The 26,118-nt window shown below is 46.1% G+C and overlaps 1 protein-coding gene across 12 annotated transcripts in view; it reads right to left on the bottom strand.

Moving 5' to 3' along the window:
* Nedd4l (NEDD4 like E3 ubiquitin protein ligase) overlaps nt 1-26,118 on the bottom strand; it is a 332,826-nt gene that overhangs the window by 205,787 nt on the left and 100,921 nt on the right. For 11 of the 12 annotated variants that reach the window (XM_087592401.1, XM_087592381.1, XM_087592408.1 and 8 more), the window contains 1 exon segment: nt 19,955-20,028. Coding sequence is in view for 6 of the 12 variants with exons in the window: in XM_087592381.1 (XP_087448507.1) it covers nt 19,955-20,028 (74 nt within the window). In the remaining 6 variants the exon portion in view is untranslated. 12 annotated transcript variants of the gene reach the window in all.

The raw sequence follows: 26,118 nt of genomic DNA, 5'->3' as shown, positions 1-26,118 counted from the left end.
GATATTATTAGCTTTAAAGTATGCCTCATGGAAAGGAAGTGGCCCTCACAAAAACTGGTGTCAGCAGCTCGATAAGGCAAGTGAGCCTAATTTAAGACACTGTGTTGTAGCCGTTCATCACCTCTGTCTTGTCACAGTGAAGGCCTCCCTACTTTGGCAGCATGTGTCCCTGTGCATTCACACATTTGTACTGTCCCCCTAATACAAAGAATATGACTGGGACCTTGCATTCCTGGTGCTAACCACCATGGGAACACAGAGCCCACTGCTCCCTCTCTGAGAGAGCGAGGGTCCCACTGCAAGAAAAGGTGCAGAATGGCTTGGAAATCCTTTTTTTTTGAGCCCAAAGCCCAACACTGCATGGGGGAGAAAAGTTTCTAGACTGTGTCTGCTCTGCCATGTGCCTACCAGGCTCTGGGGTGGGTGGCAATGCCATCAGCGGGTCCTGGCTCTACTCAACACACAGAAGCAACAGAGTGGTCTTGGAACTTTTGCCACACGCAGAATTGCACAGCAATTCCTGATGGAACAGGGGCAGCAAGACCAGAGTTCCCACCAGGACCCCCCAACTCCCAGCCCTCCTAGCAGCATCCCTGAGCGCCAAAGGCACAAGCCGCCATCACTCGGATAGTTATTCATGTCATAACTATTTTTCCCATGACTCCTTTGACTCCGAAAGTTAAAGTGAATAAAATACATTACAAAGACGGAAGTTGAAGAACTAATAATGATTAAAAAACGGCGTTTCTCCTCGAGGCCTTTAGGTTTTTCCTTCCGAGAAGCTATAGTGAATTAAATTAAAACCAGAGTGAATCAAGTGTGGAGAGGCAATCAGAAAAGATGCCCACAGGTATAAGAAAGAGTAAACTGTAAGAGCACCCCCAGGGCAGGACGGGGCTCTAAAGTGAATGTCTAACCAGGCATGCGAGATACCCAGGGTGCTCCACCCCAGGCGCGAAGCTATCCTGAGCACGAGAGACTGTTTCCACCAGCCAGATGCACACTAAAGGCTGATACACAGCTTGTTAACTCCTACCTTTAAAAGTGCTGTAAATGCCAAGCTAAATGTCATCCTCCAGGCAACCGCTGGCACGAGGGCCAGTTGGCGCTGTCCAAGCACCCTCTGCCTGGAGCATCTTTCCTATGGGAGACGGGTTTCCCTAGGCAACCCGGGTTGACAAGAGGAAATTGATAAAGGGAATAGGCGGGATGGTCTTTCAAAGTAGTTCACCTTGAAGTTAGCCAATGACTTTAGAGATGACAGCAGTGTTCTGAGTGGGCATGGGCCTCGCCTCGTGCCTCATTTCTATCCATGGTGCATAGAATGTGATACGGGGTCACATCTTTTATTTTTAAGGCACATGTAGAGGGAGGGGCTGATTCCTAATTGGTTTGTGACTGTGTTGATAAAGAAGGCAGAAACTAATTGCTGGGAGAAGGGTAGAGGTGAGACTTCTGGATCCCAAGAGGAAAAGCAGACTCAGGGAACAGGTTTTTGGCCAGACTTTTGGAACAGGAGACACAACAACCATGTAAGATCCTGGGGTGGGTGGATACGGTGGCCTCCCATTGGCCGATGGCTGAAATAGGCTAGCTGATAAGGTTAGGGCAGGAAATTCCGTGCCCAGCATTGTGCTACCTGACAAGTCCTAAAATAATAAAGTTGTCTGAGTGTCTTCTTCTGAGGAACTAAGGTGGGCAGAGAAAGAGAGAAGCCAAGAGGGGCTGGTGGAGTGTGGACAGCAGCTCCCAGCTTTCCAGGATTGGGGGTTAGTTACTGAGAGGAGTCAGAGGTCCTGGGCAAAGGAGAAAGTGTGTTTTATAAAATGACATCCAACAGGCACAGATGGCAAATGTCTGAGTGCAGCAACAGTGAGGGCCACGTACGTAGTCATTTCTTCTACCACAAGTATTCTCAGAGTGACAACAGCCCTCCAATAAGGGGGCTATGGAACAGTTATGAGAATGCTAAGATAAACAGATGTGGGCTGGGCCCTGGAAACATCTGAATCCTGGAATGAAAATGAGGAAGAGCTTGTAGCTCACACCTCAATCCCAGGACTTGGGAGCCTGAGGCAGCAAGAGTGTTACTGTGCGATCCAGGGCAGCTAAACTCCAGGACCCACTGAATGCTTCCTTAAAATAACGCTGGCAGCTGGCTAATTCATCAAGACAGACATTTATTCTCCACAGTTATAGAGGCAACAAGACCAAGGGCAGAGCAACAACATCCAGGGTCTGCACGGGGTTGCACTCTCCTGCTTTAAGTAATTTGTAAAAGAAAGTTCCTTCTAGGAAGCTTTATAGGAGGCCTCTAATCCCACATCCCCTGCTTCCCCCACCACTCCCACCCCGAACTCCCCAGGCTTAATCACCTTTATCTAGCCTGGTCTCTGAATCCTGGAACATTATTGGTATTTGAAGTTTAGAGGGAAATCATCAAACCACAGAAACGCCCAAGGGGTTTACCTCTGTGAGACTGAAGGAAAGGGCTCTAACATTGCCTATTTCCTGCCTCAGGTATGTCTACTGAGATATTCCCAGCGTGCAACACTTTCAGTATTATAAACCATAGGTAAGTTTAACTTTAAGAAGACCATCCGTTTCACATCTGTGTTGAAAAGGGACTTAGGAAATACAGAGGCGAATGCTCACAGCCAACCATTGATCTGAGAACTGAGTCCCCATTGGAGGAGTTAGAGAAAGGACTGAAGGAGCTGAAGGGGCTTGCAACCCCATAAGAACAACAATACCAACCAACCAGAGCTCCCAGGGACTAAACCACCATCCAAAGAGTACACATTACTCCAGCTGCATATGTAGCAGAGGATGCCTTTGTTGGGCACTAATGGGAGAAGTCCTTGGTCCTGCCAAGGCTGGACCCCCAGTGTAGGGGAATGTCAGGGTGGGGAGGCAGGAAGGGGTAAGTGGATGGGTGGGGGAACACCATCATAGAAGAAGAGAGAGGGAGGATGGGATAGGGGGGTTGTGAACAGGAAACTGGGAAAGGGGATAACATTTGAAATGTAAATTTTAAAAAATCCAATTAAAAAAAAAGAAAAGAAAAAGGACTTAGGGCACGCTGAATCTCTTTTTTGAAGAAAGGAAGGAACAGATGTCTTTCTTCCATGGGTTGTCGCAAAGGTATCTCTAATTCTTATGATATCCCTCCAAGTTCACGCTTGCCTGCAGTATTTATAGCTAAACCAAGGACATCAACATTACCAGTCACCCTCTTGCTGCTTTCAAGACACTGCTCTATCTAGCTGGCTCTGCTGGTGAAGACCCAGGAGGATACATCTAGCAGGAGGTGGGTGGAGGAGGCGTGCTGGAGACAGATACTGTGGACCTCAAGGACGGATGGCCTTTAGTGATAAGGGTGTGTGTGCCACTCTCTAGACACCTAACATCCGCTTCAGAGCGAGGTGGCCCCCAGCACATTTCTCATGGCCTAGCTTAGGTGTCAGGGAACACCGTACCACTAAAAAAAATACACTTTTCAGCTTAGCTGAGATCATTTGAGTATTTTCATTTATTTCTGTGTTCACTCGAGAGGCCTGAATTTCAAGGGCACGAAAATGTTTCTATTTCTACAGCCTTAGCACCCTGGGGGGCTGTCTGTTGTGAAAACAGTACAAGAACGCACTGTCTTCTGATTAAAAACAGGTGTGTTAAAAATGTATCCATTCCTAGATCGCTGGCTGGAAAGGTGGTAAGAACTGTACCCCCAGAGCCAAAAATAAATGCTAATTAATTATGTCTACAAAAGCTACTTTCCCGTCATCCCACAGAGCTGTGTCCTTCCCTGCTTTCTGTCCCACTGCAAGCACGCCTGGTCTGCCCCTCAGCCGCTTCTGTTGGTGTTTAAGACTTTAAAGGGCCAAGGTGGTGATGGACGGTGCTGGTGGTGCACACTTTTAATCCCAGCAGAGGTAGACAGATCTCTAGAGGCCAGCCAGGTCTACAGAGAAACCCTGTCTTGGGGAAAAAAGGAAAGGGAAGAAATGGAAAGGAGAGGAGGGGGAAAGGGAGGGAAGGGGAAAGGAGGAGAGGAGAGGGGAGAAGAGAGGAGAGGAGGAGAGGGGAGGGGAGGGGAGGAAGAGAGGAGGGGGAGGAAAGGGAACAGAGAGGATAGGATGGGAAGGGGGAAAGGGAGGAGAGAGAAAGGGAAGGAAGGGGAGAGGAGGAGAAGGGAAGGGAAGGGAGGAGAGGAGGGGGAGGGGAGAAGGGAGGGGAGGGAAGGGAAGAGGAGAGGAATGGAAAGGAGAGGGGAGGGGAGGGGAGAAGGAGAGGAAAGGGAGGGGAGTGGATTGAAGAGGAGACTTTAAATGATGGCAAAGGAAAAGGATGTTAGTGCAAAATGAGTGGGGGTATTCTAGGCACAACTGCCTGGTTTGGGGGCCTTTGCTGAAACACAACCACTTAAACAGAATGCCCAAGAATCACCGAATCTCTCTCCCCTGCCCACTGTAGGATTTTATCAAGACACAGAAATAATACTCAAGTATTCGGGAGAAATAACCAACAAAACGTGCATGTAAGAACTTGCCGTTTAAATTTGCTGCTGCTGTTGCTCTCTGAGGGTCACTGTGATAATCAACCCAGTGTACCTATTAGGAAGGGGGCCACGGAGAGGAGAGAAAGACAGAGGGGAACACACAGCACCTTCCAATCGATCCTCTTCTGTCACTCTAAAAATAGCTTCTCTGCCCTCTAGCAGGAGCTCGGGGACAACCCTAGGCAAGGGGATGTTTTTAAATCCAAACCAAATCTGGACAATTCTGAGATGATCTACCCTGCTTCCTGGATGGGCAGAGGCAACCATTTATAGAAATATAAATTAAATTATAGTAATATAAATTTCTGTGTTAGGAATGCCCGTCTGGAAATTCCTTTTTCAAGGAAACCTGATCCATAAACTTTGAAACTAGCAGCAAAGAGCAACACACTGTACCTACAAGACTACACTGGAGTGTAGCAGTCAATTGGAGAATTTCATTTCTTCTCACTCTCTGCTAATTATTCTTTTTCAGTGAACTGTATCTTATTTTGATGAGTCTATAAATTATTTGGCAGATAAGAGGACAAAATGATGTTTAATGCGGTGTCTACCTACCTTTAAAAATACCAACTATGTAACAAAAATAGAAATTGCTTAAAGTAAAAATAACTCTTTCCTCTATGTGAAACTGCTTGAAAATGAGTGCCCAAACTACCAAGATATGAATTAATATTCTTTACAACAGTATTACAAGAATGAGTATGCGATTCATAGCCCATTCCCATGGTCTAGCATGAAAATGCACCTGGTGATTGGCCACCAGAGGGAGCTGCAGGTTCCACAATACACCTGAACACAGCCACTCAGAAGGCCTCCATGCAGAGATATGTCACAATCCCTACCTCTTAGGACTCGAGAGGAGTGGGGTGGAGATTAACATGGGGCTTTATTAAAAATAAATGCATCTGCGTTGATCTTATGAGCATGCAAAATAGCTCGAGCAGAGAACAGGAAATACAGCCCAGAGGCTGGAGCACAGACAGACAAGCCACATAAGGATCTAGTTTGCCACATGCAAGCAGTGGATATGTGGGGTTGTGGTTTGCATCTGAAATGTCCCCCACAGGCTTCTGTGTTTGAACACCTGATTTCCACATGGTGGCGCTGTTTTGGGAGGATGTAAAACCTTTAAGACTCATGGCCTAGCTAGCCCATTTGGGTTGCTTCTGGCAGACCCTGGAGGTATATCCTTTCTGGCCTGGCCCAAGTGCTCTGCTTTCTGTCTAATGCTAGGATGTAAGGAGTCCAGGCTGCTCATGCCTACTGTTGTGAATGCTTCCCTACTGCCTTTGCCATAGATGTTCTGAGACAGTGACCCAGAAGAAGCCTTTCTTCTCTTAAGCATTTCTGTCAGGCATTTTGCCAGGGAAATGGGAATAGTAACTCATACAGCAAATAAATGGGTAACTGTTTTCATGGGCATTGGGTCCTGGGTCAGTGTAGGAAAGCAGTAAGTAGAAAAGATTCATCCCCTATTCTCATGGACCTGAAGGCCAGGAAGGTGAAAAGCTCGCTGCCACTACTGGGGAGGGAGCCAATGTCAAGGCCTGTCTGTCTCAAAGGGTAGATGCAGAGACCTAGGATACGGACTGAATGATCCAGGAAGAAAACAATTTGGTCATGCAGATGGAGAACCTAGGGATGACACAACCCATATTGACAGAGAAATGGTGGATCTTCTGAGGACACAAAGGTTTGACCATTAGCTGTTTGGAAAAGTTAAGGGCAGGGTGCAAAAAACATACTGGAGGATGTCACAACAAGCGTTTGTGTCAGTGTCACCATAGGCATCACAGAAAGTTTTGCCAAGGACAGGAAGGACAGAAAGAAGAGAGCAAGCATGGACCTGTGGGGGTTTGAATGAGAATGGCCTGAGTAGGTTCATGTTTGGCCCCTAGTTGGTGGACATATTTTGGGAAGGATTAGGAGGCGTGGCCTTGTTAGAGAAGGTGTGTCATGGGGGAGAGGCTTTGGAGTTTCAAAAGCCCACATCAGGCTCTGTCTTATTCCTTGCTTTATGGTTGTTACTATTCCCATTGCCCTGGCAAAATGCCTGACAGAAGTGCTTGAGAGAAGAAAGGCTTCTTCTGGGTCACTGTCTCCAGAATCCTTCTCTACTCCTGACTTCCTTCAATGATGGGCAGTACTGTGGAAGTGTAAGCCAAATAAACCCTTTCCTCCCCAAGGTGTTTTGTCACAGCAATGGAAACTCTAAGACAAGTTGGTGCCCGGAGTAGGGTAATGCTGTGACAGACCGGACTATGTTGTTTCGGGGAGGATTGTGGAAGGACTTTGGAACTTTGGGCTATAAAAGCCACTGAGTGTTGAGAGCTCAGTGGGGTGTTCTGTAGGACCTTGGAGGATAAGAATGTTGGAAGCATACAGAAGATGGACTTGTGACTTTTCAGCAAAGATTCCACTGACCTTTTCTGTGAATTCTCTGTTGTTCTGTTAGCTGTGATTGAAGAGTCAGCTGCGATTAAACAATATCAGAACTACTAAAGTGAAACCTTGCTTTGCCGGGATACTCGATGCTGGTTGGCTGGGGCTGAAAATTTATACATCGTGTGTGTACATGCACAACCCCACAAAACAACTAAATCTTTGTTTTCAAGGAACTTTCAAATTATTGCAAGAGAAGGAGGGGATGTCTTGATGTACCAACCATACCGCTTTCCGACTGAGAAAACAGTGACAATGGTGTTAAGATTGATTGCCCATTTTGATTTCTTGTCCGATCACTAAAATTTGGAAGTCTTTCTTTCAAACGTCTGCAGTTTCTTACCATGCAGTGATGTAAGACAATAATCGCACAAGCCCAACAATAGGCAGAGAACACAGAGGGATAGAAATGTAAACAGCCCTGGAGATAAACTCACCACCCTTTCTCTCTGAACCATAGGAACACTCACTAGAGTCAAGCATGTATTTACTAACTGTGCTGATGTCCTACATGCCAGCCCTTCAATAATTTACTGGGCAGTTAACAGATTGCAGATTCCTTATTAAACATTATTTGAACTAGGGTCATAAGTCTCCAAAATATTTAGGAAGGAAGACAGACAATAATTTAATTTTGATACACAGCTATATGTCTCTCATCTGCTTGCCCAAGCATGAATCCAACTTTGGCTACTATTCACATATCTTATGCACGAAGCGACGAGAATAATTATTTTCACTAAGACAAAAAAACACTCTGCAATTGTATCCATGATCTGTCTTAGATTTTGTGATGTGCATCAAAAAATTTCGTAAAATATATTTAGGCTGCCTGCCCCTGAAGAGAAAAATAAATAAAAGTTGCTGCACTCTCTAGTAATCAGACTCCCTCAAGCTCTAAAAGCCAACACTAAGCAAAATTACTCTGTCATTTGCCACCCAGAATCTCCATTAAAGAGTTTAATTTAAATGGGGTTTAATTAAATTAATTTAATTTACTGCACGGATAGAGTGCAGTAAATTAAATTAATTTAATTAAACCCCATTCCTGGTTCTAAGTTTATCTCCTATAGAAAATTCTATAAATTCTATAAATCGATGGCCTGTATTACACATTCAAACCACGGCCTGTAGATCACTAGCATATAGCCACGTCCCTGTATTTAGTTGGGACTCCAGAAACAATATACCCAAATCAAAATCTCAGAAGCAAGGTTTTTGGTGACTTTCTTGCACTCTCCTGCTCTCACCCCACCTTTCCCCACGAAGCAAGCTAGAAAGAAACAAGCTAATCTCTTTTTCAAGAGAGATCATAGAAACTAGAACCTCTCTTCTTCAAAGCCAGCCATAAAACACAACAGTATTTCTCTAATGTTCAACATTGCTTTTCTGTATAACAACTGGCCCAAAAGAAATAAAGACCCTTTCCACCAGGAAAGGTTTTATTTTCCATTATTATTTATTTTCCTAGAGGGGTCTTGCCCTAGACTTAGGAAGAAGACATGTTAAAACTGAGGGGCCAGGGAAAGCCCTGGTCAGTCTGTTTCTATGAGCTCAGACCCTATCTGTCCAGCCACATTCTACATGCTATCTTGGTTGCATAAAACTCAACCTTTCAGTTGCCAATCTTGGGGATCCAAGGAAATTTAGGTACCTTTGTTACTCCATTATCATCTCACCAGAGTAGATTTCATTCAAATCATCAAGGGGAAAGGCTGCATTACTGTTTATAGATTGTTCAAATATGTTTTATGCTGTTGTCAAGAGATTGTAAGTCCTATTAAAGCTCAACTACCTATCTGGCCCTTTATTGGAAAACAGAAATAGAAACAGAAACACACACACACACACACACACACACACGCATGCACGCACGCATGCACGCACGCACGCGCACACACACACTTGGACACATGCATGCACTCACGCGCACACATGGCTTCTGACTCAGATAACTACCTATAGCCACCAGGAAAGGTTTTATTTTCCATTTAAGAACCTATTCTTTTTGCTTAAGGATAATAATTTTAAAAATGGTTGTCTTTCAACCATTTTGTTCCTCAAAATATAATTATGAAAAGGTTTTATAAGGACATGACAAAAAAGAATAATGAAGAGGAAGGAACCCAGGAGCAGCTTCAAGCTTTCACATGCATGTGCATACACATGCATACATGCCCATGTACATATGTGACCCCATACACATGCAAACACCATATACACACACATTTAAGAATTCCAGTGCCAGGTTTCCAGCATAAATTCTGTATTGTGCATTTTTAAAAGCCTGAGTTTAGGAACAGTAGAACGTTTACTAGTGAGACTGCACGGCAGACCCCTTCTCTATCCCAGGACAACCATCACTCTGCCCTTGGGCCTGCCATGATCAAGTCTGTAGCACACACAGAACTTCAGCTGCTTTTGGCTTTAGCCACGACAACAAACTCGACCAAGCACCTGCTCCACGCAGAGCATTCTATTCCTGAAAAGAGATCCTCGGTGACTTCTACATCACTGAGGTTCGGAAATAAGGAAGGAAAGAGTCTTATTATTTTTGCTTTTCCTTAATCTGAGCATATTCATAAATCAGGAGGGCAGAGAAAGCAGGAGACACACTTCTGAGGGAGTGACATTTGCTAACATTAGGGAAGATCCTTAAAATAAAAAAAAAAAAACCTATAACTTATGAAGAAATATATCTTCAAAAATGTTTAGACATATACCCTGTAAGACTGCACACCAGAAACACCACAGCTTTTTCTCCATGATTCAAGATCTCCAGAAAGACCTGTGCAAATGGCACGGATAGAGTGCAGTAAGCCTGAAGGTCTGACAACCTAGATACAGGCTGTCCTGGGTATGCGTCAACTCGCCTCGCTCCTTCCTTCACCTCCAGGAACCAGGTGGGCTGGGTGGTATGCAAGCTGTACGCTATTACTTTTACAGGACACTGCACTCATCCACGTAAAGACCAGGAATAGGATAAAATATAAACAACAACGTGGTCTTTCCAGGGTAAACGGAAGGTATTTATAGCTGAGGAAGAAGGTTAATATTCTTTCAGGTTATTTTGGCATTTTTCTGGGATGGGGTAGGGAACGAGAACAGGTTCTTTGGGATTCCACATGAATCATAGCAGCAACGCACTACTTGGTGCAGAGGTTTTAAGACAAACACATGTTGGTTCAAACGCAGATGTGATGCTCAGCAATGCCCCGGGACGGCAAGGCTGCTCCCAATGGGCCCCTGGCGGGATATGGAGGCTGGGAAATACTCTACAGGCCCTAAACCTAGGCTCTGGAGAATGTCAGTGCTCTGTGGCAAGACAGTAAGATAAGTCAGCTCCAGTTATTCAAGAAACAATGTCTGGGAGAAACACCAAATGCAGGCCCAGCTCTACCACTGAGGAAAGCCAGGTGTATGTAATACAAGAGGCATGAGGTCCCTGGGACCCAGGGTCCTCAGTTCTACTTAGAAGAGAAATCCATCAGTGACCTTCAGTCATGGATCCTTACGCCGACGATAGCATGACATTTCTAGATCACCAAGATCTCCTGGAAATCTGGGTTTTTAAGACAGCATCTTCCAAATGTTAGCTCAGAATTTTCTTAGTATACCACAAGCAAAATTAACAGACCTGTGGATTTCTTCTAGTCCATGGAGGGGGATCAACAGTCCCCACATGCTAGCCTGAATGCTATTCTAGAAGTGTCTGAGATCGATAAAGGGGGACTTCAAGGTACTTACAGTCGAAATCAAGGAAGGGGGGTTGCTTTACGTGCTATTTTCAAAGGGGTGGGAAAAAACACCACCAATCTTTAGGGACAAAATAAATTAATATTGAATCTATATTAATGTTTTAGGATATAGCCAACGCATCAACTTAGTGGTCATTTACTTGCTGCCATTCTAGAGGGAAAATGTTTGATATTGTTGGGATCAAACTGTCCCCACAGAAACCCAAGAACCACTTTAGCACCACTAACAACAGCATGACAAGATACTGTGATGTGTCTCCTGTCCCGGTGTTTAAATTTCACGTCTAATATGCAGGAAACACACGAGAATGAGGGCCTTGTCATGGTCGGCTTCCGTTGTCAACATCCCACAGTCAGGAAGAGGACGCCTCAGTTGAGGAATTTCCTAGATAACACTGCCCTGTAGCTTTATCGGTAAGGTGTCTTCTTAACTGCTAATTGATGGACAAGAGCCCGGCTCCCTGTGGGCAGAGCCATCCCTAGATGAGTGGGCCCAGACTGTTTAAGGAAGATAGCTGAGCAAGCCAGAGCAGGCCTACCAGCAGTGTTCGTACAAGACTTCTGCCCCAAGCTCTTGCCTTGAGTTCCAACCACGGCTTCCCTCCAGGATGAACCTGCAAGCCTTTGAAGAAACACCATCTTTCCCCAAGTTGCGTTTGGTCATGGCGTTTTATCACAGAGACCAAACTGAGATAAACATATTAATTCACCGATTGATGACATCAGCAGGAAACAATGTAATGTACTCAATGAGACAGACAGTCTTTCAAGGATAAGAGGAGAGGAACTAGTCTAGACCAGAGTCCAACAGAGCTGACGATTAGATGCGACATGAGCGCCTCAGCCCACTTCTATCAGTCTAGCTGGAAAAGGCATTTTAGAGACACTCAGGGGAGTTCAGTTAATGGACAAGGTCATAGTGTCCATTAAGCAATCACTTTTAAGTTTGTGAAGACAGTTCTGTGGTTATACCGGCATTATTTGTTGATTTTTTTTTTTTTTTGAGATGTGGGCTGAGGTACTTAGGGACTAAAATCGTGTTATCTGTAATTTGCTTTTGAATACTCCTGGGGGGAAATTGATGAAGCAAACACTGGAAAATATTAACTTAGATCTAGATAAAGGAGACCGAAGTGAGCTGGTACCATAGGGATGTGAACCTTTATTACATGGCATTGGCTTTATGATTCTTAATCAGAGGACAGAGGACTTTCTCTACATGTTATACTTCCGAAGCCCCGAAGCCCATCTGTTTCAGAATTCAAACTAGAAGCTGCCAAAAGAACAAATGATGGTAAAGACCTCACCACACATGGCAGTGACCCAACCATGCACAGGTCAGTACTAAGACCTCACCACACATGACAGTGAGCCAACCATGCACAGGTCAGTACTAAGGACTCACCACACATGACAGTGATCCAGTCTTTTAGGGCACAGTAGAGCTCACCACACACTCAGCCCTGTGAAATATCACTTTCAGTAAGGAAATATGAAATCCCAGAACTAGTTTCTATTTTAAAGAGTAGTTCTGCTTTCCTCTTTCCGAAATTTCACACTGAGAAGACCTCAGGGAGGAAAGGTTGGCAGCTACTAAAACGTAGCCTTACTCAGTTCTTGTTTACATCTATGACAAAAAAGTCAAATGTCTGGATACTCAAGCGGTGCTGAAGAAGAGCAGATGATCTAGGTCTAAAGGAAAACTCACAGATGATACGGCGAAGCACATCTATTCTAACCTACCAGCCCCAACTCAAAAAGCACCCGTCAGTTACCATGGAACTCAACAGGCAGTGGGTTGAATCTGCTCACAGAGTACAAAAATCATCAAAGGGTGGAAGATCTCTGCTGGTCACTTGCTCTGACAACCCAGGCAGTGTCTGGCAAGAGCAGCATTCCACACACCCACTGTGGAGATTAACTGACTCTGGCTTGCCTCGATTTCTTCATATGCAAAGTAGAAAAACAAAGGTACCTACTGTGTGTAAACAGGTCCAACCTCCAGTCCCAGTCACATAAGCAGCGTTGGCTAGTGTGTGCACGGCCAGTGCACAGTGTCCCACAACACACGGGTAAGCCTCTACCACAGATACTAATCTCTAACAGGAGAGACTCTCAATTCTTCAGACTGTACCCTGTCAAGAAGCCCAACGAGAATCTGAAGAACTCGTAGGCCAAGATGACTCAGGCCACAAATGCCAAGACTCTTGTACGTTTCCCAAAGGTGTCAGCTGCCAGCTGGACTACCAGATCGACACAGGAAATGAATACCATAAACAGGTACCTGTGTACTTTGGCCTTACTTACTCACACAGGTACCCACATCCACAGTTCTTTGGCCTGTACTGGGCTGGCCATACGCCAAGACTTAAACTGAGGCCTAGGTATTAAGGCCAGCTATATAAGCTGGGCTTCATTTTCAACCAGGGTCCCAAAGATAGACAGGATCCCTCCGCCAGCACAGGAAGGTACCATAGTAAAGGCCTCTAACACCAACATGCTGCCATGTCATCTGTGTGGTACTGGTACTCATGTGTTGTTTGTCTAATAAGCATGAGAGACCATGACTCCCACCTCACGCCTCTCCTATCCTGACTGCATACTTCACTGTGGTAAAAAGCAGGACCTGTGCCTGTCCCATCCAAACGTATCCACAAGGATGTCTGGGTAAGGTGAGTGGCCTGCTGACCGCATGCAGCTTCAACCTTGGCTCTCAAACAATGCCTGATTCACTACCGGCATTTGAGTGGGATGGCGGCCAAGGTGGCCCATAGCACCTACATGTGTCCCCCATCTATCTCCCATGTCCACAGCTTTTCCCTGACTCCTAATGCTAAGGGGTTGGTACAAGGGCCCTCACCCTTCATTCTGGACCCAGCTTGGCCTTGTTTATCCAAAGAGAAATTTCTGGGATCTACTATGGTATGGATAAATTCATCCCTCTGTAAGATATGCACATTTTCACAGATGTCAGTACTGAATACCCTTCGCCCAACATTATTTTATGGATGCTCCTGCCTGCCTTTCTTAGCCTCCTCTCTCTCCACACTCATCTGGCATGTGACTTCTGCTGTGTCCCAGAGCTCCCATGAGAATCAGAATAGAAACTTCCCCTGAATGCCCAAGAGAGGAGGGAAGGAAGGTAAGGAGCTCACAGCACCCCCAGGAAGAAAAAAATACCCATTCTCTAGGCTAGCAGCCCTGACACACTAAACACTCCAGTCACACTGCACTTAAGGAGCTCAAGTCAGTGGTACTGACCCGAGTCACGTGCAAAATTCCTGGGCCTACAACAGTGATGAAACAAGGCTAGCCTCCAACAATACCAGCTTTGCGAGGTGAGACTGGAGGAAAATGGAGACTCGGTGACCCACTGTAGACCAGGGACAATGGCTGCTCCACCCTGTTGGGCCACATCACAGGGAAGGGACCTCTACAAGTATTCTGCCATTGGAACAGATCAATGAGAGACAGAGACAGAGAGAGACAGAGAGAGAGCGCCAAATGAGGAGCCTCCACAAAGGATATAAACAGACTCCCAGCATAGTGAAAAGCAGTAGCCAGGACAAGCAGCAGCAACCTGTGTGGTGAGTTCTCAATGACAGAGTAGAAGTGGTGACAATGAAGAAGGAAGAGGTGAAGAGGGCCAGATTCATGCAGACTCCAGGTTGTTTCTTAGGACAGTAGGGGCTATAAGAGACTCTAGAAGGTGAGAAATAGAATACCATCCTAGCCATCAGAAGCCAAGCTAGCAGAGATGCCAGCCAAGGGGCTGTGGAGAAAGCTCAGTCAGTAAAGGGATTGCCACACAAGCATGAGGACCTGAGTTCAATTCCCACAGCCCATGTTTAAAAGGCAAGTGTAATGACGTGCTTGGGGAAGTGGACACAGCTAGATCCCTGGGGCCTGCTAGCCAAATAGACTACCCTAATCAGTGAGGTCTGGGGCCAATGGAAGGCCCTGTCTTTAAAAAAAAACAAACTCCAAAAATTCCAAACGAACAAACAAGATGGACATTACACAAGTGCACACACACATACACACAAGTGCACACCCACACGTGCACACATACATACATGTGCACACACACAGATGTGCATACAAGTGCACACACATAAGTGCACATACAAATATACCACACACACAGGGGGGGGGGGGGGCGGTAAAGCCAAAGCTGACTGAGGCCAAGATAGAGTTGCAACCCTGGGGCAGCAAGACAGAACAAAAGGGCTCAGAAGCAGCCGGGCTTCACTCTGCCCCTGCAGATGGCAGAACAATGCTTTAGTGTCTCACGGGCATCTCACATGTCCTCTCACTCTCTAAAGGATTATCTTTTGCTCTGCACTGTTCTGGAGCTAGGCATGGAGGTGTGTGAGTGTGTGTGTGTGTGTATGTGTGTGTGTGTGTGTGTGTGTGTGTGTGCACAGCATATGCGTGTGAGCATAGCACATGCGAGGCAGAGGCAGGACAATCAGGAGCTTAAGGCTAAACTAGCCACCTGGATACGGCAAGACTGTCTCAAACAAACAACACATTTGGAAGGAGGGGGAAAACCACTGCATTTCTTTGTCACTGTAAAGGGTGTAAAGACTGGGTGTCTGTGACCTAGGGTGACGAGAGACTCGATCTGCATCTTACGCCTTGCCATCCCCTTCTACACAGTGCTGATTTCAGGCAGAAGTGTCCGAATCTTAGATGAAGAATGGTATGACTGTCCTTTCCTGACCTCCAGGTGAGGCTGGCAGGGAAGTCCCTGCTGCCATTTTTCACATGGGCAGTCTGCACCAAAGCTCAGATAACCAATCTGCTCTGAACAAAGGGTCTTTTTAATAGAACTTGGACTTGGCGACAGTAGAGACGAAAAACAATCTTGCATCCTAAGTCCTGGACTGTGGCCCAGAGAACCAAAAGAGGAGAAGGGCATCTCTGCATAGGTCTCTCAAGAGAGGATTGGTGAGCTCCCACTAGGGGGATCCAGGCCATCAGGGTGCAGCTCTCCCAACACCAGATCTTCGAGCCTTCGGGGGTAGCCATCGCCATGCTAGAAGAACAAAGAGGAAGTACCCTACTTCTCCATAAGTACCCCAAATTACCATGCAAGCCAAGTATCACATTCTGTCTCCCTGGCCTCCTACACCAGTATCCCCTGTTGTGCCTCAAGCCAAAGAACTTCCGCAGTGAGAGTTCCAACTCTTACCCTGACTGTTGTCAGGGAGACAGGGTTCCAGCAAGGCATGGGTTAGGTAATACTGAGGCTGGGGGTGAAGGGAGGATGTTTGCTAGCTCAGGGCTCGGAAGGACACAGTGGATGGCAGGAAACACACTGCAAAACCTGCTCTTGTGCTCGTGACCATGGCTTAACGAGACCTCAGAGCGTCCTCTGACTGATCACTATAGGTTCGCCCTGGCTTCCAGCCTTCTGCTGCAGGGTGGAGTTATCTGTTTCACAGACATACCGCGACACAGATGGTTTTGAAAGATTTGTTAAGGTCAGGCTGAAAGAGGATGGAGGGCATCAGAAAAATACCAAGCAATGAGGCAAGGTTTAAAACATCATCAAAGCAAACAAACAAGAACAAACAAGTCGATAAAAAGAGGGAGCAACAAGGAGACCCTGGATCTGGCTGAAGACTCCAGACAGCTGAGTCAAGCATGTCAGCACATTAGTAACAACATTTGCTGCCGAGGCCCCCTGTATAAGAAGACCCCTTGTATACAGAGATACTTCAGAGAAGAATCTCTGAACAGCAATGCTTAAGGCTTTAGCACATCTGGCCAAGGACAGCTTGGAGAACTGAAAACCTCAACATTTCTGAGAGTCTCATGGAAACCCCACAGTAAAAGGCATACCTTCCCCTTGCTCTACAGTCCTGTGACTCTTGTTTTCCCGTACCAGACTCTTATCCTATCCAAAGCACCCTAGGAGGCACCCTGTGATCCCATTCGAAATACAGAGTCATTGGAAACCCTTTGAACCCAGTTTCTTCAAGGAGCCCAGACCCACATTTGAGCATGTACTATCCCTGAACTCCTGTCTTTCTGCTAATTTTCATGTTTAAATCTTCGTTAAAATGTCTTCCTAATAGAGTTCAAGTTCATGGCCAGGAGATGGCTCAGAAGATACCTACCATCAAGTAGTTCTACCCTCAGGACCTATAAGATGGATGAAAGAACAGACCCCCACCCTCCATGAAGCTATCCTATGACCCCATGGGCACATAGATTCTGAAGGCTGCTGTAGGGGCCAATTGGTGTCTGCTCTCTGACTGCAAGAGTAAGGGGCCAGAGCAAAATGCCAAACCGCCTTAGCCTGCACTAACAACAACAATTATCTTCATACTCACCAAGCAAGGGTGGGGAGGGGAGTAGAGGGCAGGGGAGGGGAGGAAAAAAGGAAGGGGATACATGTGCTGGGGTGTTTTCATTTGCTGGTCTGAGAAAAGGGAAGGCACTCTGTGTCTGGGTCCCTCTCTGGCACTGACCTATTAGGCTATACTATTTGTCTCTGCAATTTGCATCTTCCTTTTGCACACGGTCCCTAAGAAAAGTCCTTATTTTCATACAAATAGGAAAATGTTAGAGCTGAAATTTCTTGTGTTCTCATAACATTCTGAGCCCAATTCCATTATATTAATAACAAACTGAGAAATGGGACCTTAATCTTTTTTATCTTTTAAAAATGTCTCTTAATATATTTTATCTCTCTCTCTCTCTCTCTCTCTCTCTCTCTCTCTCTCTCTCTCTCTCTCTCTCTCTCTCTCTCTCTCTCAGTGACAGAGACAAGCAAAACCTCCAGGTAACCCGCCGACAGATGCTGAAAGGACACGGTGTTGTCTCTGGAAGCTAAAGGGTTAAGAAAGGAAAGATTGGTAGACTGGCTGGCAGATAAAGCGCATGCAAGTCTGACAGCCTGAGCTTGATGTCCCAAGCCCACATATAAGTGCAAGGAGAGAAGCAACCCTGCAAAGCCGTCGTCCGACTTCCACATGCACAGCGCAGCACGTGGATACCCAGACACACGATTTTTTTTTATTATTATTATTTCAAAGGTCATCTGGGCTAAATTGGGCGGTAGTGGCAGGATAGGAGGTGAAGTTCTCATAGGGACGGAATTTGAGAATTCCCGCAATTGGTGTCATTTCAGACTGGTAAGAGGAGGATTCCTGGAAACAGTGGCAGGGTTGCCCGGGAAGGAAAGAGAGGGAAGCACAGGGTTTCCTGTCCCCACCTCCAGGGCAGGCCTCCCTTGCCAAAGCATAGGAAAAAAGGTGGTCAGCCCAGCAGTGGAAGTTCACAGTCGAAGGAGAGATGTGTGGGATGTGTGTCTCTCACACAGTCCCACAAGCACAGGGAAAATGCCCAGGCTTTCAGACACTCCCATTCTCTGGGACCCATCCACCCAGGGAGCTTATCTTCCATTAGTTGTTTGACGCACACAGAAGACAGCTCTTTAAACAACACGCCAATATTTTCTTCAGTTTTATATCTTAATAATTCCTCGGTTCCATTCTATAAACTCGCATGCTATCATCAATAGGCAGAGTCCAGTGACGTGTGAGGTGTGAGCAGTCAGACAACAGGGATGGGACATTCACTGGGATTTGGGGGGCAAGAGGGAGGACAGGGAGTGACATGGAAAGAGGCCCCGGTGTGCACGGTCTCCTGAATCAGGCAGAGATGCTGTCATAAGAGGGCCATAGGGTAAAACATGGGGCCAACAAGAACATGATGACACGAATCTTCAATAGGCACCCGCCCTCCTTCGAGATCATTCCACCAGGAAAGAGAAACCGGCCTTGGACAGGGGCAGGAGTCTGTCTAGTCACTCTTACAGCTGCTGACCTGTGTGATGTAAGCGACTAGTTGGACTTTGTGTACATCACCAAACTATCTCAAGCATAAACGAGAAAGCTAGGTTTAAACATTTCTAGGTCCCAGCTGGGTCAAAGCTCAAGAGCTCTGTGCTCCAGAGTCTGTTCAAATCCATTCAAGCTATTTCACCACCTTCCCGCCTCCTTCCCACAACACACTGCCACACACTACAGAGAGCCTAAATGGCCAAAAAGGCCCAGGAATATCACCAGCAGCACTAAGAGGTGAGTGCTAAAGCACTCAGAAAGCTCCATAGCCAGGGCACTGGTGAGACAATGTCCATCCCCAGCAACACCCAGTTACCCCATCCCCGGACAAAGACACGTCAATGACACCAAGGTCAAGAAATGATACAGACTTTTATTTCCCCCTAGTTAGGAATTGAAAGCACAAAACAAACCCCAGAAAGGCCACGCCCTCCACATGTGTAGAGAACTGCTCCACTTCCTCCCGGGGATCCCCAATGTCAGATGTTTGTGTCCCTTAAATAAATCTCTGTGCTGTGGCATTTGTAAATAAATAACCAGTGCACATCTCCCAAAGACTTTGACTCAAGTCTACATCTCTCCTAATACCTACCTTGAACACTGTGTCAGTCACTGTTGTACTGTACTGTTTAAGAAATAACGATGGGGTGGGGGTGGGTACCACTGTACAAGTTCAACACCAACATCATTTTCCCCTAAGTATTTCTGATTGGGGATTGGCAGATTCCTCGGATCCAGAACCAGCAGGAGTGATACAATTACATAAGCACAGTCAAATTCCCAAACTGAGGGGAGGAAGAAAACCTCACTGGGATCTACTTTCCTCAAGCAGTCAGCCCTAATGAGGGCCTCAGCTAAGTACCACAGTAATGCACTTGGTGATAATGACTAGATATCCAAGCTAATACCAGCCCTGGCCAGCTACATCATCATCAGACATCACCATCGCCATCCTCCCACCAAACCTCTGCAGAAGCCCGTGGGTGGTCCAGGTGCACACCTGAGTTTGAAAGGATTTACCAGCCAGGCCTTCAGGCTCAGGCCTATAATTCCAGCCTTCAAGAGGCTGAGACAACAGGACCACAAGTTCAAAGCTGGTCCTTAGGAAACTTAGTGAGCCCTTGCCTCAAAAGAAAAAGTAAGGTGTGTGTGTGTGTGTGTGTGTGTGTGTGTGTGTGTGTGTGTGTGTGTGTGTTTAGTTGTTGAGCACTTGCTTAACATGCACAAGGCCCTAGGACCAATCCCCAAAACCCCACCACTACCATCAACACCAAGGCTTATCACTTTTCCAGAAGCACTCCCACCCCCTACACACACACAAAAAGCAAACGTACCTGGCTCCAAATATGTCCTTTTTGGCGAGGTCAATCCCAGAAACAACTTTTACTCTGAGAATACGGGATTCTCCCTGTTAGAAAAGGGGAGGAAAAAACGACAAGGTTAAAACCGATCCCGTAATAGACAGCTCTCTCAACTTGAAGCTTCAAGTCGGTAACTTCCACTCAGTCCAACACTGAAATACGCTTAGACAATTCCTGCTCACAGTCTTCAGAAGGCAACAGAGCAGCTACACAACGCTAAGACTCAAGCCAGGAATGGTAACACACAGATAACCCTGGCGCTCAGGAGGCAGACATAGGAGGTTCGCCACAAATTCCAGGCCACCGTTGTCTACATGGTGACATCCAGGCTAGTTAACGATATATACTGAGACTCCGTATTAAAAAGTCCAAATGGGCAGCTGGGATGATAGTTCAATCAGTAAAGAGTTTGCCCTGCAAGCAGGAGAAGCTGAGTTCAAGGCTCAGGACCCGCATAAAAGAACTGGGTATATATGGTGTAAGTTTGCAATTCCAGTGCTGGGCAGAGATAGAGTGAATCCCTGGGGCTACTGAACAGCAAGCCTGACTGATCTGCTGAATTATAGGCCAGTGGAAAACCAGGTCTTTAAAGAAAGGAAAAGAGAAGAGATGAGGAGAGGAGAGGGGAGGGGAGGGGAGGGGAGGGGAGGGGAGGGGAGGGGTGGGGAGGGGAGGAGAGAGGAGAATACAAAACCAAACAAACAAACAAACAAACAAGGTAGACATCACGCTGAGGAGTGACATTTGATACATAACCCAATGGGAAAAGATATTAAAACTCTGGAAACTAAAGCTTCCTGATTAATCAAACCCAGATTTAATTCTAAGCAGGCAGGTCATCACATTGATTACTTCGGATATTTGAGGAAATACTGCTCACTTGTACCAAGATCACAAACAACCACTGGGGACGCTGAGGCAGTATCTTCTAATGACCAAGTACCAACATCACTATAAATAATTCCTTCTTTCAAGCTTACAAAACGATTCAGGTGCATATATTTTTAAGTGTGGCCCGCAATAGAATAGAAAGATGTTTTAAGTAGTAAAATATCTCCTAAGAAAACAAAAGTGTTTTTTCAAAATTTAGTAATAGCGATCGAAAATAATTCCCTGGTTCTGATAAAGAGAAATCCAAAGCCTCATTCTGGGCAGTAACCTTCTCAGACTGGCTAGTCAGCTTCTCATCCACCAACCCAGTCAGCCATTTCTTCACTCCTGCTAGCATTTAAGTATCTCTCCTACGCACCGGCACTGAACTTGGCCTTCAGATAAAAACAAAGGTCTACTGGAAGTAACAGACACGGACACACCGGTAGCAGGTGAAGGGCCAAAGGTCGAGGGACACGTGAGAATGGATGAGGTGTCATAGAAGGAGGGCTAGCCTGAGGTCACAGAAGTCTGAGTTTGGCTCACTAACAACATAAGCTGAAATAGAGGATTGTGTCCAGCACACAGAGGCTACAAATCAGATGGCTAATGGGACAAAGACTGGGTCCGAGTTGGAGACGTCAGAGCTGATCAGCATAGGCCTGGAGGTTGGTAGTGATTGATGATGGTCTGCAGAAAGTTATCCAAGACAGAAGCAATGACTAGGAATGGAGATCTTGGCACAGGAGTGCTGAGCAATGGGAGAGCCGCAACCAAACACTCATCTGCCAAGGAAGAAAAGCTGTGTGGTCACGTGACCATAGAGGAGAAGGCCAGGGCAAACCAAAGGTGGATGGAAATCTGCCAACTAGCCACAGGTCCACTGTATGTATGTATGGACAACTAGAACACATGCTTGAGATGACTTGCACCCCAGGAGCCTTCCATCCACCCTGCATCCATCCCCTATCGCACCTGGCTCCCTCCCTGACAACCCTGCTTCCACACAGATACAGAGGAAAAAGCAAGGATGTAAATAAAGGAAGAAGTTCTCATCGTATCTGAGCTTGGGGGAACCAGCTCGGTGGTACCTCGCTGGAACTGGGTTCATTCCCCAGCATCCAAATCAACAGTAGGGTCTGGCAGCCCTGAAGGATTAACCAGGAAAGGGAAAGCAAGGGCAGAGTCATCAGGGATAACGAAGACACCATGCCACCTTCGTGAGACAGCCTCCCAAGCAGTTACCAAAGCACCTCTGAGTGCCACTGGGATAGCCCCGACTTATCTCTTATATACTTACAGATCAGAGTTCAATGCACATGGTATTCTAAAGAGAGAGGCTCTTTTCTATTTCTCCCCAAGCTGTCCTTTACTCACGGTCAGTACCTCCCAGAGCCTGCTCATACTGAGAGATGATGACACAGTGAAACTACTTTTTACATATGGATCAAAATCTGTTAGCATGCCTCTGCAGAATTCTCTGCATGCCTACGAAGTATGTGTGGCTTGCTAGTGCCCAATGCATAAGAACTGAGCACTGGCCAAGCACCTACCAAATAAACAGGTCCACGCCAGATCACAGGGAGAACAAGGAGCCTTAATATAAATACTGGAGCCAAGAAGGCTCCTAAATGTAGCCATACTGAATGTGAATGTGCGTGTGCGTGTGTGTGTGTGTGTGTGCGTGTGCGTGTGTGTGTGTGTGTGTGTGTGTATGACCTGTGTGGTGGAACAGTGGGAGGGGTGGAATCTGAGGTCACCACAATGGCTGGACTTTTGACAGGCTAGTCCCAGATGCCACTTAAGGGACATCTGGCAGCAAGGGGGAGATGTATAAAATGGCCCTGATGCAGAGAAGCGAGTACCTGTTCAATCATGAGTGTCACTTATGTTCAACTCAGACACAGCTGTGGCTCTCTGCACCCATGACGGTGGATATGGGGGAGAGGAAGGGATAACAGTTATGATGGAGCGCAAGGCACTAACGGTCACACGCCACGGGGTAGAAGACAAGCTGCTCACCCTCCTCTCGGGAGACTCAGACATCCCGAGTCCTGCCCAGCAAAGATAATTTGTTAGGACCTCGACCAAACTGTTATGCGGTCTGGAGAAGCAAACAGGATGAGGCTAGTTCACACCCGGGTTCCAAGTATTTGCGTTCCCACCGAGCGAATGGTCTTACCTGGGTGGCCCATTTCCCAAATTAAGCAAAAATCAGGCAACACTCACATATAGGTAAATGATGAAAAATAAACTGAAATAAAGAGAAAGCTAGACTTTTCTGGAGAAATCAGGTCCTCCCCTTAGTGAATGTGAGCACCTGACCTGAAATCTACAAGGAAGATACTGAGGTCAACCTGCCCTGCAGCCGGCCTTTCCCTGCTTCTGGGAGCACCTCCCATGAGCCCTCATAATACAGGAAGTCACAGCCCAGCAGACGCTTGCTAAAAGGATTAGTGTCTCTAAATCCCCTAAAATGTCATTCATATGATCTACTCAACAGAATCTCATTTATGAATCTGTCCTAAAAAAAGCAAATCTTAGGAGGATGGGGAGAAAGCACAGTGAGCAGCGCTTGCCACACATATCAAATGCGAGGACCTCAGTTCAGACCCTCGGAGCCCAGGCACGGAGTCTGTAACCACAGTGCTCCTACGAAGCATGGAAGGTGGACACAGAATCCCAGGAGCTCCAGAAGAACTAGCACGTGCATGCGGTGTTTTCAAAGCCACTTTCAAAGGCTGTTCTCTGATCTTCACATGTGTACTATGTGTGGTACACATATGCATGTTCCCCCTCATATACAAATACACATACACTCCTTTTTCTGCATATACACACACATGCACACGTACACTCACACATACATGCACTCACATACATGCATACACATACACACACACTGAAAGATCTTTTAAGTCATAGATAAGTATAAAAGGTATCTTGAGAGTTGGAGGTCAAGACTCATTTTCATCTGAGAAAAATCTAAAGGCCTCTACAACAATGAACTTACAATATTATCATTCTAATGGTATAATAGGCTATATCGTAGCAATATGATGTAATTATCATATAATGGTATAATATCGTTATAATAGGTATAAAGGACTGGAGAGATGGTTCAGGTAAACAGGAAAACCTGAGTTGGGATCCCTAGTATCCAACACATATGTAAAACAAAATGAAGCAAAACCCTCTGGGTACAAGTGCCTGCCATCCTAGTGATGTTGAAGGGGAGATCAGATGGTTCCTGGGGGATCCTAGTCAAACCCATTCAGTGAGAGACCCAGTCTCAAAGATAAGGTTCAAAGTTATTGAAGAAGAGACCCTGCATGGAGCTCGGCCCTCCACACATGTACCTGCACACACATGTGTACTTACATATAAAGATGGAATAATGACTGCTTGCAGTTTGAATTCCAACCAGACCTTGAAGTAAGGATTCCCAAAGTCAGCTAACCAACCACTGAGTCCTGGGACAAGGACCACACGGCACCCTGGCCCTGCCTTGCTTACCTACCACCCACCCCTACCACTGCCCCTCTGATGTGACTGCCTTGAGTCTGAACCCAGAGTTTCAAGCAGAGCTTGTTTGACCAACCTTTATCACAGACCTTTCTTATAACAGATGGGAGTTAACATGAGTCTCACAGCTAGATAATGTGTAGAGAGTGAGAGACTTTGCTCACTCAGTCCTAAAGGATAGGATCTCTTTATCAGACCCTCCCCCAAACTTGGGGATCTATGTGAAAGAGGAGGTAGAGTGACGGATAGTGCCAAAGGTGAGGGGTGGCTCCAAGGAAACAGCATCTTCCAGATACAACAGTGTGTGTGAGTGTGTGTGAGTGTGTGTGTGTGAGTGTGTGTGAATGTGTGTGCATGTGTGTGTGTATGTGTGAGTGTATGAAAGTGAGTGTGTGTGAATGTATGTGTGTTAGAGTGTGAGTGTGTGAGTGTGTACATACATGTGTGAGTATGAGTGTGTGAGCATGTGTGAGAGTGAGTGTGTGAGTGTGTGTGTGTGAGTGTATGAGTGTATGAGAGTATGTGACTGTGTGTGAGTGTGTATGTATGTGTGTGAGTGTGAGTATGTGGAATATGTGTGTGTGTATGTGTGTGCTTTGAAAGTATGTGTGAGTATGTGTGAGTGTATGTGAGTGTGAAAGTATGTGTGTCAGTATGTGTGTGAGAGTGAGTGTGTGAGCATGTGTGAGAATGTGTGTGAGCATGTGTGTGTATGTGTGTATATGTGTGAGTGTGTGAGTGTGTAGTACATGTGAGTGTGAGTGTATGAGCATGTGTGAGAATGTGTGTGTGAGCATGTATGTGTATGTGTGTGAGTGTGTGTATGAGAGTGTGAAAGTATGTGTGTGAGTATGTGTGTGAGAGTGAGTGTGTGAACATGTGTGAGAATGTGTGTGAGCATGTGTGTGTATGTGTATGTGTGTATATGTGTGAGTGTATGAGAGTATGTGAGTGTGTGAGTGTGTGTGAGTGTGTAGGTATGTGTGTGTGTGTGAGCCTGTGTGAGAGTATGTGAGCATGTGTGTGAACATGTATGTGTATGTGTGTGAGTGTGTGTGTATGAGAGATTGTGAGTATATTTGTTTTTTTTCTCTTAAAAAAGAAAAACTTATAGTTGGATGGGTAGAGGTGGTGGAGAATCTGGGAGGAGTTGGAGAAAAGAAACAATATGATCAGTGTATGTAATTCTCAAAAACTAAATTAATGTATTTTATAAGTATGTATCACACACATGCACACACATACTACGTTGTGATGTTCCTCCTCCATCTAATGAACACTTACTGAATACCACCGTGTGTCAGAGATATAGTATCTGGGGACAGAAATGTAAACAAGACAGAGTTCAATCCGAATGAGGCAGAAGGACAGACTGGACACACACAGCTTCTGCCGGCTGGCAGTAAATGCTTTAGAGACATCATGACAGTCGGTGAAGCAGCTGATCAAGGCAGGCGGTGGATGATGCATGGCCAATGGTAATGGAAGATCACCCTGAGGGGAAGTCATGTGAGTGAAGCCCTGGTAGGCCGTGTTGAGTGTGAGCAGGAAGTTTCAGGCAGGGCTATCAGCAAACCTGGGGACACATGGACAGACCAGTGAAGAATGTGCCCAGAAGGGCACTATGGTGTGAGGAGGTCAGAGACCAGACTGGAATGTTTAGAAGAGGGTGGACATTACACCAATCATTTTGATGGAAGCGCTATATATAAAACATGGGTGACCATCGTGGCTTACACAGA

This window comes from Rattus norvegicus, chromosome 18 (assembly GCF_021556685.1).
Source record: "Rattus norvegicus strain SHRSP/BbbUtx chromosome 18, alternate assembly SHRSP_T2T, whole genome shotgun sequence".
Classification (NCBI taxonomy): Eukaryota; Metazoa; Chordata; class Mammalia; order Rodentia; family Muridae; genus Rattus; species Rattus norvegicus.
This window is presented reverse-complemented; position numbering and strand designations above follow the sequence as displayed.